The sequence below is a fragment of the Thamnophis sirtalis genome, unplaced genomic scaffold (genome assembly GCF_051295495.1).
Source record: "Thamnophis sirtalis isolate CommonGarterSnake01/CBP01778 unplaced genomic scaffold, rThaSir2_p1.2 scaffold_15, whole genome shotgun sequence".
Lineage (NCBI taxonomy): Eukaryota > Metazoa > Chordata > Lepidosauria > Squamata > Natricidae > Thamnophis > Thamnophis sirtalis.
In genome coordinates this window covers 46,963,297-46,982,657 of record NW_028261395.1, presented here as the reverse complement: position 1 = coordinate 46,982,657, position 19,361 = coordinate 46,963,297, and the positions used below count along the sequence as shown (strand labels likewise).

General features: G+C 43.6%; 1 protein-coding gene across 4 annotated transcripts in view; it reads left to right on the top strand.

The window, feature by feature from the left end:
• KCNAB2 (potassium voltage-gated channel subfamily A regulatory beta subunit 2) overlaps positions 1–19,361 on the top strand; it is a 42,440-nt gene that overhangs the window by 19,864 nt on the left and 3,215 nt on the right. For 3 of the 4 annotated variants that reach the window (XM_087701886.1, XM_087701885.1, XM_087701887.1), the window contains 9 exons: positions 6,352–6,395; positions 8,471–8,508; positions 9,733–9,812; positions 12,091–12,135; positions 12,492–12,536; positions 13,458–13,501; positions 14,250–14,336; positions 17,523–17,608; positions 18,568–18,688. In XM_087701886.1, the coding sequence (XP_087558012.1) occupies positions 6,352–6,395; positions 8,471–8,508; positions 9,733–9,812; positions 12,091–12,135; positions 12,492–12,536; positions 13,458–13,501; positions 14,250–14,336; positions 17,523–17,608; positions 18,568–18,688 (590 nt within the window). Of the gene's footprint in view, positions 1–5,463; positions 5,704–6,351; positions 6,396–8,470; positions 8,509–9,732; positions 9,813–12,090; positions 12,136–12,491; positions 12,537–13,457; positions 13,502–14,249; positions 14,337–17,522; positions 17,609–18,567; positions 18,689–19,361 lie in introns of those variants that run through there. The other variant, XM_087701888.1, reaches the window with a different exon arrangement.

The window sequence follows — 19,361 nt, the reverse complement described above, 5'->3', positions numbered from 1 at the left end:
ATAGGGAGAAAGAAAAAAAGAAAAACGAAGGAAGGAAAAAACTGATAAAAGAAATTAAAACGGAATTCTCATGCATTTCTCCATTGGTGGAGAAACAGGGGAAAGAGACAATTTTCAAACATTAGCCGGAAAACTTACAAGCAGACATTCAAAAGAGTTTGTACCAACCACTACGATGGATGGATGGATGGATGGAGAGAGAGAGAGTGAAAGAGAGAGAGATGAAAGATTTATTTCTGAATTGTGTTTGTGTAGTTCGTTCACTTGCCACCAGGTGGCACTGTCTGAAACAGAAAATATGTCCCGTTCTCTAACATTTTCAATAAATAATTCTTGGTTACAGGAAGTCCTCGGCTTAACGACCAGAATTCCCAGACGGTCCTTAAGCGAGTTTTTACCCCTGCAACCTTTTTCTTATGACGGTGGTTGTTGTAACAAAACTTCAGGAAAACGTGCTTTTTTAAAAAAATAAATAAATTGTTTTCTCAGGGAATTTGTACCAAAAACTTTGCACCCCTGGGAGAAAAAAACGTGGGGGGGGGCTTGAGTTTATGCGCGTTTTCCCTTCTTTTTCCTATAATCCTTTTCCTTTTTAAACTCCGCGAGCAGGGGAAAAACCCCCAGAGGGGATTATGGCTAAAAGGCTATTTATTCCACTCAGAACGTCTCTCATCCCATCCGGTAGTTTTTCTGGTCTTTATAAAGTTCCCAGGATTTGATTCGTTTGCAACTGCAATAAAAACTTTACATTCTGTGCAAAATTAGAGCCGCCTTTTCTATCCTTTTCTGTTCTATCTTCTATTCTGTCTCCTGCATTCCGCATTCTATTCTACGCTTTCTTTTTTACTCTATTCTATTCCGTGTTGTATTGTTTTTGTCTTATTTCCATCCAAGAAACTTGATTTCTCCATTCCTGCCCCTCCTCTCCATATATAAACCGTCCATTTTCCATTAACCGGTGTGTCGTCTGGGTAAACATATTTCGTGCTAACAATCAATCTTATTCATCATTTAATTTCATCTTAGCTTTAATTTCCAATACCTTAAATATCTAATACAATTCCATTGTAATTTATTTACTATTATGGAAAATGGATTGTTTATATAAAAAATAAATTGTGTGTGTGTGTGTGTGTATGTGTGTTTGGGTATGCTGGTCTTGTTGTATTCGGGTCTTTTTCCGTGTAAGAACGTCACCAACACGATCTCAATCTTACACGGGAAAAGACCTGAATAAAAGAAGACCAGCATACCTACACCTCTGAAAATCTACAAAAACAAATATAAATATAAATATTTGGGCATACCAGGGGTTGTGACACTAAATACATACCTATTTCCCTGGCTCAGCTGATAAAGGAGGAGAACCTTGTGGCTTAGTGGTTTAACACAACTGCCTAATATGTAATACAGCTCAGGTTCGAATCCCAGTAAGGGTATGGCTAGCTGATGAGAGCTAAATAGCTTGAAATAGATCTATACTAGTCTCCCTTTATTTATCAGCACAAATACAACACACAAACACACACACACACACACACACATATATGTGTGTGTGTGTGTGTGTGTGTGTTGTTGTTTTTTTTTATTTGTGCTGATAAATAAATAAAGGGAGACTAGTATAGATCTATTTCAAGCTATTTAGCTCTCATCAGCTAGCCATACCCTTACTGGGATTTGAACCTGGGCTATATGGCATACTAGGCACACCAGGCAGTACTCTTGTGACGAGCCGATTGACAGATGATGGAAGCAGTTAGCTTCCTCCCATAATTGGGGCATACCAGGGGTTGTAAAAATCATATATATATATATATATATATATATATATATATATATATATATATATATATATATATATATATATATATATATATATATATATATATATATATATATATATATTCCATTTTTCCTTGGGGGTGGGAATAAAAAGGATTTCCAAAGCTTAAGGTGCTAATCTATTAGTTATATTGACTATTAGATATATATATAAATATAAATATATGAATAAATTGTCCATTTTTCTTTGGGGGTGGGAAAAAAAAGGGACTTCCAAAGCTTAAGATGCCATTTTCGGGCGCCACGTCCAGATGGCCCAGCAGGGGACAACTCTGAGTTCTCTCACTCACTCACACACCCACACAAACAGCAACAGAGACACAACCACACACACACACCCCAACCCTATTTGCAAGAGGCATCTGGGAGCCAAAATCCCCCGCCGGGCGCCTGGCTTGACTCGGAGGGCAGAACCGGGCAGCGTGCCATAAATATTACATTTCCTTCCCCAACCTGCCATGAATATTGCAAACGTCTCTCTGTTTATAACTCCGGCTGGACGGCAGGACGTTTCGAGAAGTGTTGGGTTACATCCTTTCTAATAAGGGCGGATGCATTATTCATCCCTTGCAAACAAAATAAAGAAATAAAAACAGAAAAGCCTCCGCCAGCTGTCGAGACGTTCAAAACGAAATGGGCAAAACTTCCGAAATGATCAGAAGGAAAAATAACAGGATAAGAAGAGTTGGAAGGGGACCTTGGAGGTCTTCTAGTCCAGCCCCCTGCTCGATGCAGGAGATCATCCTGCTCAAACGGTCGCCTTTTCTTGAAAACCTCCAGTGATGGAGCTCCCTCAATTTCTGGAAGGAAGCTGACCTTTCCCTCCCTCCCTCGCTCTCTCTCTCTCCCTCCATTGATCATTCATTCATCTATGCATGCATCCATCCATTCCTCCCTCCATCTGCCATGTCCGTCTGCCCACCCATCCATCCATCTATGTTTCTATCTATATATCTATCTTTAAATTTAATAAAATGTCTGTCCTTACATCTACCTCTGTATCTGTCTCTGTATCTTATCTATCCATTCATCCATCCATCCATCTTTAAATTTAATAAAATTTCTATCTTATCCATCCATTCATCCACCTCTATATCGTATCTATCCATCCGTCCATCCAGCTATCTTTAAATTTAATAATATATCTGTCCATACATCTACCTCTGTATCTGTCTCTGTATCTTATCTATCCATTCATCCATCCAGCCATCTTTAAATTTAATAAATTTAATAATATATCTGTCCATACATCTACCTCTGTATCTATCTCTGTATCTTATCTAGCCATTCATCCATCCATCCATCTTTAAATTTAATAAAATTTCTATCTTATCCATCCATTCATCCACCTCTATATCCTATCTATCCATCCATCCATCCAGCTATCTTTAAATTTTAATAAAATTTCAATAAAATATCTGTCCATCCTTCTATCCATCCATCCACCTTTAAATTCAATAAAATTTCTATCTTATCCTCCATCCATCTATCTCTATATCTTATCTATCCATCCATCTGTCCATCTTTAAATTTAATGAAATATCTGTCCTGTCTGTCTATCTATCTATCTATTATCTAACTAATCTATCTATTATCTATCTATCTATCATCTATCTATCTATCTATCTATCTATCTATTATCTATCTAATCTATCTATTATCTATCTATATCTAAAGTATCTATCCATCCATCTATCTATCCATCCATCCATCCATCCATCCATCCATCTATCTATCTCTATCTCTCTCTCTCTCTAACTATCTCAGAAGAACAGAGTTGGAAGGGACCTTGGAGGTCTTCTAGTCCAACCCCTTGCTCAAGCTGGACACCCATTTCAGACAAGGGGCTGTCCACTCTCTTCTTGAAAAGCTGCAACTTGTTTGCTTACAAAGTCCTGATCTGGATTTTATTTCTTTTTTCTTTTCTTTTTTTGAAGGGAACTTCTCAAATGATTTTTTCAAAACTCCTGAAGAGGAGCAGAGGGGGGGAGGGTGTCTTTAAAATTATGGGATTTGACTGTGATCATAAGTCGAGGACTTTCTGTATTTCCCCCCCCCCTTCCTCAAATTCTTTTGCGGAGAGGAAAAACCTGTTTGCAGAATCTTCTGCACAGCTGCAGCCCAGGAGGCAAAGCGATCAGCTTGCCTCCCTTGGAAGTTGGCTAATTGTGTGCTGATTTGTGGGTGGAGGGTGTGTGTGTTGTGTGTGATTTACAGAGTGCTACGACCATCTCCCTTTTGTGGGCTCTCCAGTCTATGCTTCAAAACCTCCAGTGATGGATCATTCCCAACTCCTGGGGGAAAAGAAAAGGAGATGAAGAGGAGGTAGAGGAGTGGGAGGGGGAGAAAAAGAGGAAAGGAGGAAGACGAGGAAGGGGAAGAGGAGGAGGAGGAGATGAAAAGGAAAGGAGGAAGACAGGAAGAAGAAGGGGAAGAAGAGAAAGAAAGGAGAAGGAAGAAGAGGAATGGGAAGAAGAGGAGAAACAGGAGGAGACGAAGAAGAAACGAGGAAAAAGGGGAAGGAAAAGAAGAGACGAAGAGGAAAGGAGGAGGAAGACAGGAGAAAGAAGAGGAAGACAAGGAAGAAGAGGGGAGGACAGGAGGAAGAAGAGGAAAGGGATAAAGAGGAGGAGATGAAGAGGAAAGGAGGAGGAAGATTAGAAGGAGAAAGGAGGAGGAGATGAAGAGGTAAGAGGGAGGAAGGCGAGAAGGAGGAAGGGGAAGAAGAGAAAGAAAAAGGAGGAGGAGATGACGAGGAAAGGGGGAGGAAGGCGAGAAGGAGGAAGGGGAAGAAGAGAAAGAAAGGAGAAGGAAAGAGGAAGGGGAAGAAGAGGAGAAACAGGAAGCGACAAAGGACAGGAAGAAGAAGAGGAAGGGGATAAAGAGAAGGAGATGAAGAGGAAAGGAGGAGGAAGATTAGAAGGAGGAAGGGGAAGAAGAGAAGGAGAAAGGAGGAGATGAAGAGGTAAGGGGGAGGAAAGTGAGAAAGAGGAAGGGGAAGAAGAGAAGGAGAAAGGAGATGAAGAAAGGAAGGGGAAAAAGGAGAAAGAAAGGAGATGAGGAAAGGGGGAGGCAGGCAAGAGGAGGAAAGGAAGAAGACTGGAGGAGAAGGAAGAAGGGAGGAGAGGAGGAATAAAAGGAGGGAGGGAGGGAAAGCAGAGTCTGCTGCCTCTCTTGATCGGCAGTTTCCCTTCTTCCGTGGGGAGGAAGCAGCGGGAAGGGGAAACAGACCAGGCTGGAGTGAAAGGGCAGCTTGTGTCTCTGTGTGTGTGTGTATGCTTGTGTGTGTGTGCGCACGAGGCTTGCCGTCTCTCCGGGCTCCGCGAAGGGAGGGAAGGAGCAGCCGTGCGTGGCAGAGGGCTCCTGCCTTGGACAAGCCTCCTTTCGCCAGCTGCCTTGCGGGCGAGACGCATCCAGCCAGCCGCCATTCGCACCAGCGTCCTGAAACTGCCTCCCCCCCACCTCTCTCTCTGGGCCACCCTGTGCCCCCCCCCTTCTGGAGTTCCCCCCCCCCTTGGGCCAGGACTAGAGGACTCGGGGTGATGGCTGCAGGGGGCTCCCCCCTTTGACCGGAGGAACCTCCTGCTACTCGTCCCACCCGGGAAGGAATTTTCTGCCCTTCCGTATCCGAGGGGGAGCCTGCTGGGTGGCCGGCATGCAAGTCTCTTTCGCCTGCTCGGAGCACAACGTCAAAAGCCGGGCCACCGAGGACCGACTCGGGCGGCAAAATGCGGGGAGCCCCGGGCCACGGGGACGCTTTCGGGCCGTGGCTATGGTGGCTCAGAGCTTCGGCCAGGTGTCCACGCAGAGCGCGTCCCCCACCAGCCCCACGGCCACGAAACAGGCAGGCATGAAGTACAGGTAGGAGGGGCTTCCCCCGAGGACACCCCCCCGGTCCTCGAACCCACGACCAAAGGGAGCCCCGAATTTCTGTCGCTAAGCGAGACAGTTTTTAAATGAGCTTTGCGACCTTTCTTGCCACCGTGGTTAAGTGAATCGCCAGGAGGTTGTATGACCCCCCCCGGGACGCTGCGACCGTCACAAATACGAGTCAGTTGCCGAGGGTCTGGATTTTGATCACGTGGCCACGGTCGTAAGTGTGGGGAAACGGCCATAAGTCTCTTTTTCTGTAACGTTGAACGGTGCCTTGTGTTGAGGGCGACCTGGGCATGCCGAATACCCGGATTTTGCTCACACACGGGGGGGGATGTTGTGACGGTCGTAGTTGCAAGGGACGGTCGTAAGTGTGAGGAGTGGTGATGAGCCGGTGCTGTTGGAACTTGGAGTGGTCCTTAAACGAAGCGGGAATACGACCTGCATTGTGTTTTTTCCTCCTGGCCAAGGGCATCCTGTGCACGGGCTGTGTGGGTCTGTGTGTGTGTGTGTGTGTGTGGGTCTTTTTTTGTGCAGGTGGGAGTTTCACAGACCTCGCAAGCAGCATCAGGGCACAGCAAACAAGCCTCTTTTTCACATGTGTTGTGTGTTTGTGTGTGTGTGTGTCTTTTCCAGAAACCTCGGGAAATCTGGATTGCGCGTTTCCTGCCTCGGTCTAGGTGAGTGGACGCCTCCCGTCTCCGGCTTTGGGTGCGAGGGAGGGAGTTTTTGTGGGTCTGCGAAGAACACAACTTGGGCACAACATTTTAATTCTCCACTACTGCTTTAAACACACACACACAAACAAACACACACACACACACCATTTGAAATCATACTAGGTCCCCGGGCTGTTTATTTAACCCAGGCTGAATGCCTTTCAGGGGGTTGGACTGGATGGCCTCCCGGGTCCCTTCCACTCGGATAATAACGTGTGAATTTAGATCCCAGCCCAGAATTATATGATCTCTTGAGATTCCTTCCCAGCCCTTGGGTTTTATGATTCTAGCTGTGATTTTAAGATTCCCCTACGAAGGGATGCGGGGTTGGGCTAGATGACCTCACCGGATTGTGCAGCTGTTCTAGTCTGCAATATTATGATGAACTGTAATATTTGGACTTACCGGTGGATTCTCTGACCGCAAGGCTGGCAACTGGGCTTCCCTGCCACGTAACGATCGGATGAAAGCTTGTTTTGTATCTCCTAAAATAAATTCATTTATTTATTAATAAAATGTATTTACAATACACAATACTATAGATAGATAGATAGATAGATAGATAGATAGATAGATAGATAGATAGATAGATAGATAGATAGATAGATAGATAGATATAGATAGATATAGAAAGATAGATAGATAGTTATAGAAAGAGATAGATAGATAGATAGATAGATAGATGATAGATAGATAGATATAGAAAGAGATAGAAAGAGATAGATAGATAGATAGATAGATAGATAGATAGATAGATAGATAGATAGATAGATAGATAGATAGATAGATGATAGATAGATAGATAGATAGATAGATAGAGATAGATATAGATAGATAGATATAGAAAGATAGATAGTTATAGAAAGATATAGATAGATAGATAGATAGATAGATAGATAGATAGATAGATAGATATAGAAAGATAGATAGATAGTTATAGAAAGATATAGATAGATAGATAGATAGATAGATAGATAGATAGATGATAGATAGATATAGAAAGATATAGATAGATAGATAGATAGATAGATAGATAGATAGATAGATAGATAGATAGATAGATATAGAAAGATAGATAGTTATAGAAAGATATAGATAGATAGATAGATGATAGATAGATAGATAGATAGATATAGAAAGATAGATAGTTATAGAAAGATATAGATAGATTAGATAGATAGATAGATATAGATAGATAGATATAGAAAGATAGATAGATAGATACATATAGAAAGATAGATAGATAGATAGTTATAGAAAGATATAGATAGATAGATAGATAGATAGATAGATAGATAGATAGATAGATAATAGAAAGATATAGATAGATTAGATAGATAGATAGATAGATAGATAGATAGATAGATAGATAGATAGATACACACACACCATATATTAAACCTTTATAAATAAAAATAAACTGGGTGCTACCGAAATCTTGTTTTACAGCTCCCCAAATTTATAGATAAAATATATTTACAATAGATAATATACCTATACAGTCTATTAAATATTTATAAGTAAAAATAAATTGCATGCTTGCGTAAGCCTGTTTTACAGCTCCTAAAATAAATGTATTTATCAATAAAGTATGTTTATAATACACGCATATATAAAAATATTTTTCATTTGTAAATGCGATGTCACAAAAAACGTCTTTTACAGCTCCTAAAACAAATATATTATAATAACAAAAAATATATTAATAAAATAAAAACCACCAACCCATTAAACAGAATAAACCATCATCCACCCCCCAGAGCTGTGCTGTCCCCTTTGCTGCTGTTTCCCCCCCAAAAAAATCCTGATCTTTGCCCCCCCCCCCAAAAAAAATGTTTCTCTCCCCATCATAACTTTCAACCGTCACTAAATGAACTCTCGTAAGTCAAGGCTTATCCGTACTCTCTCCCTAGGCAACGTTTTCCTAGATCTTCCGCTTTTCCCCTTATATTCCATCCCTTTTTGAGGGATATTAAAAGAATGTTATAGTTATTCAATAAAACAATATTAATTGTAATTATTTCTGCCTGCTGCAGGAACTTGGGTGACGTTTGGAGGACAGATAACCGATGAGGTAAAGAAATAAATATATATATTTTTTCCTGGTTTCGATTTTAGACATTATTTCCCCCCCCCCCCCCAAGCGTAAAGCTGGACCAAAATAGATTTATTTTTTTTAAATCTCTTCTGACACCTTCTGTCCCCTCCTACCAAGGATCAGAACTGGCAGTTTTGCAGAGGGTTGTAAAATTTTGAGCGTGACACAAATTAAGTGTGTGTGAGTTGGACGGACAGCTGAATCTATTTAATAAATATATAAGTATGGGATGATTCCACATTTAGAGAAGAGAAAACAGCTTGCAAATCCAATCCAGGCCACAAAAAAAAAGACAAAATATGCACACTTTGGTTCAACAACATCCAGGAAAAAAGTTTATTTATGGTAATTTTTATCATTTATCTCTGGTTTTTTTTTGCAATACCTTATTTCCACATTTTTGCACACTTCTTGCAGTCTGCTTTATATTTTACCATTTGTTTGATTCTATCCTTAACTTTTCAATGTTTTATTTTGGTACGTTTTCTAATTTATTTCATTTTTTAAAAATCATATATTTGTATAGCTTTCCCCCCCCCCCCTGTTCTTGGCAGTTTATTTAATACGTTATAGTTTGTATTTCATTTATTTTTTGTATGTTTCCTAGTTTGTTTTTTATTTTTTTATGGTTCATTTTTTTCCACAGGTGATTTTTATAGCTTATTTTATTTTTTGGATATTTTTATAGGCTAATTGATATTCTATCATTTGCTTCATCCTGTTTTTGCAGTTTACTCTTTTAGTATTTTATTCTTGTATGTTTCCTAGGTTATTATTTTTTATATATATACAAATGACGTTTATACCTTATTCTGTTTTTTTTTTAGCCATCTGATGTTTCTATCATTTGTTTTATTTTTATATCTTTTGGAGTATTTTGTGGTTTTATTTTTTGCAATTCATTTCTCACAGCTTATTTTTTATAGCTTCGATGTCTTTTTGCCGTTTGTATTTCACAGTTCGTTTATATTTTATTTGTATCGCTTGTTTTTATTTATTTTTTAATAGTTTTGTAGTTTTTGCAGCTTTGCGTTTTATTTTATTGTTTTGTTTCATATTTGGTTTTGGGTTTGTTTTTTTTAAGTTTTAATGGGCGATCTGGCCCCCCCCCCGCAAACCTCACCATCCCGAGTGGCTAGACTAGCAATCGTGGTTTGTTCCGGTTGCCTCCCGGAATCTCATCCGTGTCTTGTCTTGTAGGTAGCCGAGCAGCTGATGACTCTTGCTTACGACAATGGCATCAACCTTTTCGACACAGCCGAGGTCTACGCCGCGGGGAAGTAAGTTCTGGCACGCTCCTGGCTTGTGATTCTTACAAGACCCCTGCACGGTAGGCCAGCGGGGAAGGGTGGAAGACAAGCGTTAGACACACAGGGAGTTCTCGACTTACAATAATTATATCGCTAATAGCAATAGGAATAGCAGTTAGACTTATATACCGCTTCATAGGGCTTTCAGCCCTCTCTAAGCGGTTTACAGAGTCAGCATATCACCCCCAACAATCAGATAGATGATAGATAGATAGATAGATAGATAGATAGATAGATAGATAGATAGATAGATAGATAGATAGATAGATAGATAGATAGATGAGAGAGAGATGGGGTAGATAGATAGATAGATAGATAGATAGATAGATAGATAGATAGATAGATAGATAGATAGATAGATAGATGATAGATAGATAGATAGACAGAGATATAGATAGATAGATAGATAGATAGATAGATAGATAGATAGATAGATAGATAGATAGATAGATAGATAGATAGATAGATAGATGAGAGAGAGGGGTAGATAGACAGAGAGAGAGAGATAGAGATAGATAGATAGATAGATAGATAGATAGATAGATAGATAGATGAGAGAGAGGGGGTAGATAGACAGACAGACAGACAGACAGACAGAGATATAGATAGATTAGATAGATGATGATTAGATAGACAGACAGACAGACAGAGATATAGATAGATTAGATAGATGATGATTAGATAGATAGATAGATAGATAGACAGATAGATAGACAGACAGAGATTAGATAGATAGATAGATAGATAGATAGATAGATAGATAGATAGATAGATAGATGTAGATAGATAGACAGATAGATAGACAGACAGAGATTAGATAGATAGATAGATAGATAGATAGATAGATAGATAGATAGATAGATAGATAGATAGATAGATAGATAGATAGATAGATAGATAGATAGACAGACAGACAGATAGACAGACAGAGATATAGATAGATTAGATAGATGATGATTAGATAGATAGACAGATAGACAGACAGAGATTAGATAGATAGATAGATAGATAGATAGATAGATAGATAGATAGATAGATAGATGAGAGAGAGGGGGTAGATAGACAGACAGACAGACAGACAGAGATATAGATAGATTAGATAGATGATGATTAGATAGATAGATAGACAGATAGATAGACAGACAGAGATTAGATAGATAGATAGATAGATAGACAGACAGACAGATAGATAGACAGAGATATAGATAGATTAGATAGATGATGATTAGATAGATAGATAGATAGATAGATAGATAGATAGATAGATAGATAGATAGACAGACAGATAGACAGACAGAGATTAGATAGATAGATAGATAGATGCTGACTCTCTGTAAACCGCTTAGAGAGGCCTGAAAGGCCTATGAAGCGGTATATAAGTCTACTGCTATTACTGCTATTAGATAGATAGATGATAGATAGATAGCAATAGCAATAGCAGTAGACTTATATACCGCTTCATAGGGCTTTCAGGCCTCTCTAAGCGGTTTACAGAGAGTCAGCATATTGCCCCCCACAGTCTGGGTCCTCATTTTACCCACCTCGGAAGGATGGAAGGCTGAGTCAACCCTGAGCCGGTGAGATTTGGCGTTTCTCTTTCACCCTTTCCCACTGGCCTGCCGTGCAGGGGTGTTGTGAGAAGTTGCAACCTCGGTCGAAGGGACTCAGGGGCGGCTTATGCAACTAAAAAAAGAACAACGCAAACATATTTTGTGGTTTGCTTTGGGCCCATCGAGGTGTTGTTGTTCTTTTGCAATTGAGAATCCTGTGACTCAAACGACGCGCCTCTGCGTGAGTCTGCGTTCTCTTCCCAAATTCAGAAGAGGAGGCGGCTTTCGGGCGGCTCCCGATGCAAATATTATGGATTTTGGATGCAAAATATCCCAATCCCTCGATCCTCTTTTTCTTTTCTTTTCCTTTCCTTTCCTTCTTTCCTTTCCTTCTTTCCTTTCCTTTCCTTCTTTCCTTTCCTTCCTTTCCTTTTCCTTTCCTTTCCTTTCCTTCTTTCCTTTCCTTCCCTTCCTTTTCCTTTCCTTTCCTTCTTTCCTTTCCTTCTTTCCTTTCCTTCCTTTTCCTTTCCTTTCCTTTCCTTCTTTCCTTTCCTTCTTTCCTTTCCTTCCCTTCCCTTCGTTTTCTTTTCTTTAAATAGGGTGTGAGCCGAAAAATAACACCTGCTTTTTAAGAGAGTTTCCCCGCAGTGCCTTGGATGAGTTCCCGTTCATGTTGTTTTTTTCCTTCTATTTCGCAGAGCCGAAGTCGTCTTAGGAAACATCATCAAAAAGAAAGGATGGAGGTAACCATTATTCCTGCGACCAAATCCCACACTTTTATCCACCCAGAAGGGGGCGTGAAGGTTTCTGCCGTCTTTTTCACGGCTTGGCATGGACTAGAACCTTGATAAACGGAGACTAAATCAAGAGTATTTCAGAGGGGCGGACTTCGATTCCCAGAATCCCCCCCCCCAAACCAGCAGGCATTCTGGGAGTTGAAGTCCGCTCAGGCTGGCTGGGAACTGAAGTCGGTTATGGGGAGGAGGGCTAGGGGGGGGCAAAACATCCCTGCAGGGCGGGCCACTCCCCAGTTAAACCCAAGCGAAATTAAGAGGCCCTGAGTGGTGTTTAATTCGTGTTCCTCTCTTCTCTTTTCCAGGCGGTCCAGTTTAGTCATCACCACAAAAATCTTTTGGGGAGGGAAGTAGGTGTATATTTCTATTTCTATGGTTTTATTTCGTTTATTGGAATGTATTTCAGCCGTTGCTCACTCCTCTGTGTCCGAATCTGGGTGTGCCGTTTGTTTCGACTACGGCAGTGTTTCTCAACCTTGGCAACTTGAAGATGTCCAGGACTTCAACTCCCAGAATTCCCCAGCCAGCAAATGCTGGCTGGGGAATTCTGGGAGTTGAAGTCCGGACATCTTCAAGTTGACAAAGTTGAGAAACACTGTCCTAACCACTGCTGGGGAATTCTGGGAGTTGAAGTCCGGACATCTTCAAGTTGACAAGGTTGAGAAACACTGTCCTAACCACTGCTGGGGAATTCTGGGAGTTGAAGTCCGGACATCTTCAAGTTGACAAGGTTGAGAAACACTGGACTACGGGAAGAGACGTGGGGACCCTTGAGCATGCGAAGAGTGCCACATCCTCCCCTCTTTCCAAAATGGGGGGAAAAAAAATTAAAAAAAAATAGGATTTGATATTATACAGGTAGTCCTCGAGTTATGACCATAATAAAAGCCGGCCATAATGGTTGCAAAACCATCCTGACTTTAGGCAGGCATTAAGCAAGCGGAATTGGCTACGAGCGCAAATCTATTCTTGTAGAGTTTTGCAGAGGGAAAAAAAAGAGAATTTTTCCGATTTATGACGGGGCCGTCATAAAACGCGTCCCTGCTAACAATTGTAGGTTGTGGTTGTGTTGCTCAGCCCCCCCCCCCAAAAGGGCAATCATTCAACAACGGGGGGAGGGAAGCGGGGACATATTGTCAAAACTTCCAGGTCGTCGACTCCTCCTTTTTCAGGCAGGTGGTAACTTCGAGCCGTCGCTAAGCAGGCGGGTTGTAACTTGAGGACTCCCTGTTTATTTTCATCCTGGTTTCTTGGTTGTTTTTTTTTCCTAGAGCCGAGACGGAGCGAGGACTTTCCAGAAAGCACATTATAGAAGGTAAATAAAAGTGGATTCCTTCCGAAAACGGCCGTTCCCCGTTCAAAAGCCAAGTTTTGGGTACACAAGAGTCCATCATCCCCTTCACAACACCCCGTTCTCTGCACAGGTAGTCCTCAACTTATGACCCACGATTCGGCCCGTAATGTCTGCTGCTGAGGGAGGCGGTTTTTATCCTATTTTACGACTTTTCTTGGCACCGTTGTTAAGCGAATCCCTGCCGTTGTTAAATTAGGAACACGGCCGTTAAGTTAATCTGGTTTCCCTTCCTCGGGAGGTTGCAAAAGGTGATTGCGTGACACACACACACACGGGGTGGGACGCTGACACCCGTCATAAATACGAGGCGGTGGTCGGAATTGTGATCCCGGGCATGCTGCAGCGGTCATAAGTGTGAAAAACGGTGAAAAAAAGTCGCTTTTTTCCTGATGTCATTTCGAACCAAATGGTTGCAAGCCGAGGACTTAGCCACTGCAGTGATTCGCTGGACAACCACTGCGAGGAACGTCGTAAAATGCGGCCAAACTCGATTCAGCGCCGTCTTGCCTCAGCAGGAGAAATTTTGGGCCTCCGTCGTGGTCGTAAGTTGAGGACTGCCTGAATTTCCTGATCAGGACAAGGAATGGTTAGAAATGAAGCTCGTGTCCATCTATTGTATTGCATCGTATTTTTATTTTGTTTTTAATAATTGCGTTTGGGTCTTATTGCAAGGGAGAATAAGGCGTCTTCTTTCTCCCCCCCCCCCCAGGTTTAAAGGGGTCCCTAGAAAGGCTACAACTGAATTACGTGGACGTGGTGTTTGCCAATCGGCCGGATCCTAACACACCAATGGAAGGTAAGGTATAATTTGGTTTTTGGCTCAGATTTCTAAAGAACAAGAAGCCTTTTAATTTCTCTTGGCAAGGCCCTTAAAAAATTGTTATACCTGCGGCCGTCCGATTCTTCCCTTTTGAAAGGTTCATGGGCTTATTTCTCGGCCCTACAGGCAGTCCTCGACGTACGGCGATTCATTTAGCGACCGTTTGGACTGGGCGCTGACAAAAGGGATTTACAACTGGTCCTAGCAACAACAGTCGCAGCTTCCCTCGATCCCGTGATCGTGGTTAGGCGCTCGGCAATCGCCACGCGTTTGGGACGGCTGCAGCTTTGGGAAGTCAGGAAGCGCTGGGGACGCCGGCGGGAAGTCGAAAGCCGACGTCATTTATTGTTTAGTTACGATTGGATTTACTTGGTGGGGTGGCCTAGAGGTGGCGCTCTCGCCTCACAATGGGGAGGGTGTGAGTTCGAACCCAGGTAGAGGCAGGTGGTTCTCTCTCTGCACACGTTGAGAATATACCTGCTGAACAGAACTCCCCATTGGCGACTGGAAGGGCATCCGGCCATTAAAACACCCAGCTAGGTCCACTCAGTTGCCCAGACTCCTCCCCACAAGGGATTATGGGGTCGCTAAAAGGTGATGATTGGATTTATTGGCCGACCTTCCCCGCCGCAGTGCGACTCGTGCGATGCCTTGCGTAACGGAGGGAGGTAAAATCAGGGGCAATCTCGTAATGCCTCACTTAACACCCGCACCACTTAACAATGTTTCTTCCCCCCTCCCTCCGGTTCTTAATGGCGGTCTAACGGTATCAGTTCTACCCATCAATCCTTTGTCCGAGCCACCGTTTGCGTGGACACGAAGGAGATGAGAGAGTCAGGACTCGCTCAGAGGCACAACGGGCAGCCTCGTCTAAGGGCGAACGGGTCCCTGGGGACTCTGAACTGACGCGGGGGACGAGGCTCCGGGTTCCACCCCACCAAAATGGGGGCAAAGAGATTGTGGTAACTTGCCTTACTTAAGGGAGGACGTGATGCCGTCACAAATTCAACGGCGTTCGTCAGAGGCTGATTGGAAGGTTGTCCAACCAGAACAGCGATTCAGGCAGAGGTGCAACAGGCCGCCTCCTATCTAAGCGGGGGGTGTTTTTTTATGGGTCTGTGTTAGCCAGATTCCTCTCCCCGCATAGACGCCGATGCCTGAGTCTTTTCCTTTATTCTGACCATCCTCGTTGGAAGTAAATGAGCCCACATGCTACAACCGTCATAAGTACTAATCGCAATCACGTGATCTCGGGGAACGCTTCGACCAGTCCTAAGTGCGACGACCAGTTTGAGTCCCTTTTTAGAGCACTGCCGTAACTCGAAACCGTCGCTAAACGAAGAGCCTCTCGAGAACGAGACGAGCGGCCCGTAAATTTAACGAACGGGTCATAAGTCAAGGACTGCCTCGAATGACCGGCTTTACCCAAGCCAGAGGACGAAGGTGACAAAAAGGAGCCGAAATGTGGATGAAGTTGGGTTAGGAGTTCTGGGGCTCAGAGGAGTTGTGCGAACCCCGTCTCTCTGACTCTCGCGAAAAGATCCGTTTAAGAAAGCGCCATGCGGCATTGCGAAGGACAACGCGGCCTTGTTAGACGTCTCGAAGGACGAAATCGGGAAGCGCTTAAGTAGACTCGTTCTGACCTCTCGAACGAGATCCCGTCCGTCTCTTCCCCGAGGACCAGGGCTCGAATTAGGGGAGGGGGCTGCTCCTCTGCCCCTCCCACTGGATGAAAAAGCAGGGTGACCGCTCTAAACTCTTGCCTCTCAAATCTGTTTTCTATCACCAGGGGACCCATTTAGTTCCAAGTCGCGAACATTCGTCATAGAAGGTACCCCTCCTTGATTAACTGCATCCGAGCGGCATTTTATGACACAGAAATCCCCAGCTTTCCCTTCCTTCCTTCCTTCCTTTTTCCCTTTCTTTTCTTTTTAATTCTTCCTCCCTTTTTCGCTTTGGAGACTTTCCGTTCTGATTGGCAGAAGCTCCCTTTCCTCGGGGGATGAGACTCGCCATAAAATGCCAAAGGACGCAAAGAATGAAAAAGGAATATCAAAATAATAATAATAATAACGACGACAACCTCTCTGTCCCCTTAGTTAACATCTTGCAAGTAACGTTGAAAGCACAAAATGCTTTTATTTAAAACGAGAGATTATTGGGGCTCCTTCCTTCCCTCTTTTTCCCCCCAGGGGTCTCATTTTGCCCTCTTCTGACTCCCCCACAACACGTGGCATCTAACGAAGCCCCCTTCCCTGGCTTAATGCCGTGGCTCCTGCAAGCTCTCCTACCTGATTATAGCCTAGCCAGTTTCTCCAGAAAGTGGGGTGCGTGAAGATTTATTCGCCCTCTGTCGTAAATCTGTGTGACTTCCTGTAGATTCCGCCCTGGTTAGGAGTTGGATTTGACGTTCTCAATTCCAACTTCAACATCCTGCGGTTCGATGCGAACCCAACCGCCGCGTTCTGTGTAATTGGTCCATCGCGGTGGCCTCTCCTCACCCCGCATGGTCCCGTTGGAAGGAGCCTGATCAGAACGGGGATTCTCCTAGAAAACGAGGAGAACGTTTCTCCAACCATTCTTGGTCACTCAACCTTGGAGCACCTGTTCCTCAGTTAGATACCAACTGGAGAACATCATTTCCATGTTCAGTGTCAGGTTCCCGCCAATCTAAGAGAGATAACCCAGCGGGACGTATCCGCCATGTTTCCGGATCCTCTTTTAAGAGCGTTGAGGTTGATGGCCATCAACTCCGAACGTTCTGGAACCTCTTGTCACTGGTTGTCCTTTTTGGGAGATCCCTTCAGAAGATCGCCCATCAAAAGTCCTCCATCTATGTCCCCCTGTTTTGTCGTAGTCTTATCCTCCCTTGTGTCCATCTGTTGGGTCGGGGGAAAGACATTTCAACAAAACGAGCCGTTTTCATAGCCGATTTTCTCGCGCGAAAGTTCTCCCGTTCCTTCCGGTTTTTCCGAGATCTTGATTTGCTTGCAAGATGTCGCCCGACCTCCTACCTTCTCCTCCTTCCCTTTCTCCTGTTTGGTGTTGCGCCCTTAATTTCGGTTGGCCGGCCTTGTTTTTTTTGCCACTCTTCCGATTAACCCTTTCTCGTTTTTCTCTCCCTGTCATCTCGTTCCTTTCCCCCCACTCCCCCACTCCCAGAGACCGTACGAGCCATGACGCACGTCATCAACCAAGGGATGGCGATGTACTGGGGGACTTCACGGTGGAGCTCCATGGAGATTATGGTACTGTACCTCTTACAACCACGCGCCCATCATTGAAGGCTTGCGAATCCAATCGGTTTAAGAAAAATAAATTGAGGATTTTTCTCGCTGGATTTGATTTTGTCCAGATGGAGAACAAGGTCATGGAGTCCTAGACAAAACCAGAACTTGGTTGTTCTTTCCCAGCAATTTTTCTTTCACATTAGAATAGAATAACAAGAGTTGGAAGGGACCTTGTAGGTCATCTAGTCCAACCCCACCCCTCCCAAGCAGGAAACCCTACACCATTTCTGGCAAATGGCGGTCCAGTCTCTTCCAGGGATGAAGCTCCCACAACTTCTGGAGCCATGGGGGGGAATCGCCATGAACTCGCACCCATTTCTCCTCCGATACGCATTTTTCCACTCGCTTTATTTCACCTCTTGCCCACACCGCATTTCCACAGCATGTGACGGTTTTGTGCAGAGGCCCCTTGTTTAAAATCCAGAGAGTCACAGCTAGTCCTCGACTTAACAAAAGTTCATTTAGTGACCGTTCAAAGGTACAACGACACTGAAAAAAGTGACTTGTGACCGTGACGTAGGACCATTGCAAACCTCCCCGTGGTCATGTGATCAAAATCCAGACGCTTGTGCAACCAGTTCCTACTTAACGACGGTTGCGGCGGCGGCCCAGGGTCACGTGATCCCAGAAATTTGGCCTGATTCACTTAACAAATGTGTTACTAACTTTAGTGATTCACTTAACAATTGCAGCAATTGTAAAAAGAAAAATGTGGCAAAATTCACGGGTGTTTCGCTTAGCAACACTAAATTTTGGGCTGAATTGTGGGCGTACACCGGGGACTACCTGAATTTGTAGTCCGAGTGGGTGGGGTGTTTTGATAATAAAGATAGGAGCCGGTTTGTCCTCCCAAGAGATTCTCGCCAGGGATGAGATCCCTTCCCGTTTGCAGATTCTGAGTTGATCTCTCCCCGCAGGAAGCCTATTCTGTCGCACGGCAGTTCAACCTGATCCCTCCGATTTGTGAGCAAGCCGAATATCACATGTTCCAACGGGAGAAGGTCGAAGTTCAACTCCCAGAGCTGTTCCACAAGATCGGTGAGTTTGAGTTTCAGTTTATTAGGACTTGTATGCCGCCCACTCTCGAAAGACTCAGGGCGGCGGCTTACAGAAAAGCCTCTCTACTCTCCCATTCATCGCAGGGTGGTGTGCTACCACTAAAATAGCCAATAAAACAAGAGTCGAAAGGGCCCTTGGAGGTCTTCTAGTCCAGCCCCCCCCCCTGCTCAAGCAGGAAATCCCATTCTTTACCTTCCCTTTATTCAGGTTGCAGGAACATAGACTCATAATATTTAGTCGGCTTAGTGGCGTGCGGTGTTCAAGAACACGAGAACGCTTAAAAATTGGCTTTCTTAGTCCTGGGTTTTTTTAAAAAACGAGTTTAAAATAGGGGAAAAAAACCCACAAAGCACCACTAGAAGTCTCTTTTCTAAAGTACAGGCAGTCCTCAAGTTATAACGGTTCATTTAGTGACTGTTCGAAGTTACAGTGGCCCTGAAAAAAGTGACCTAGGATTGTTTTTCCCAATTATGATCGTGGCGGCATCCCTGTGGTTACATGATCAAAATTTAGAGGCTTGGCAACTGGCATGTACTTAACGACGGTTGAGTGTCCCGGGGTGACGTCATCCCCTTTTGCGACCTTTTGACAAGCAACGTCACGGGGGAAGCCACGCCCACTCAACAACCCTGGGACTAACTGAACAAGCGCA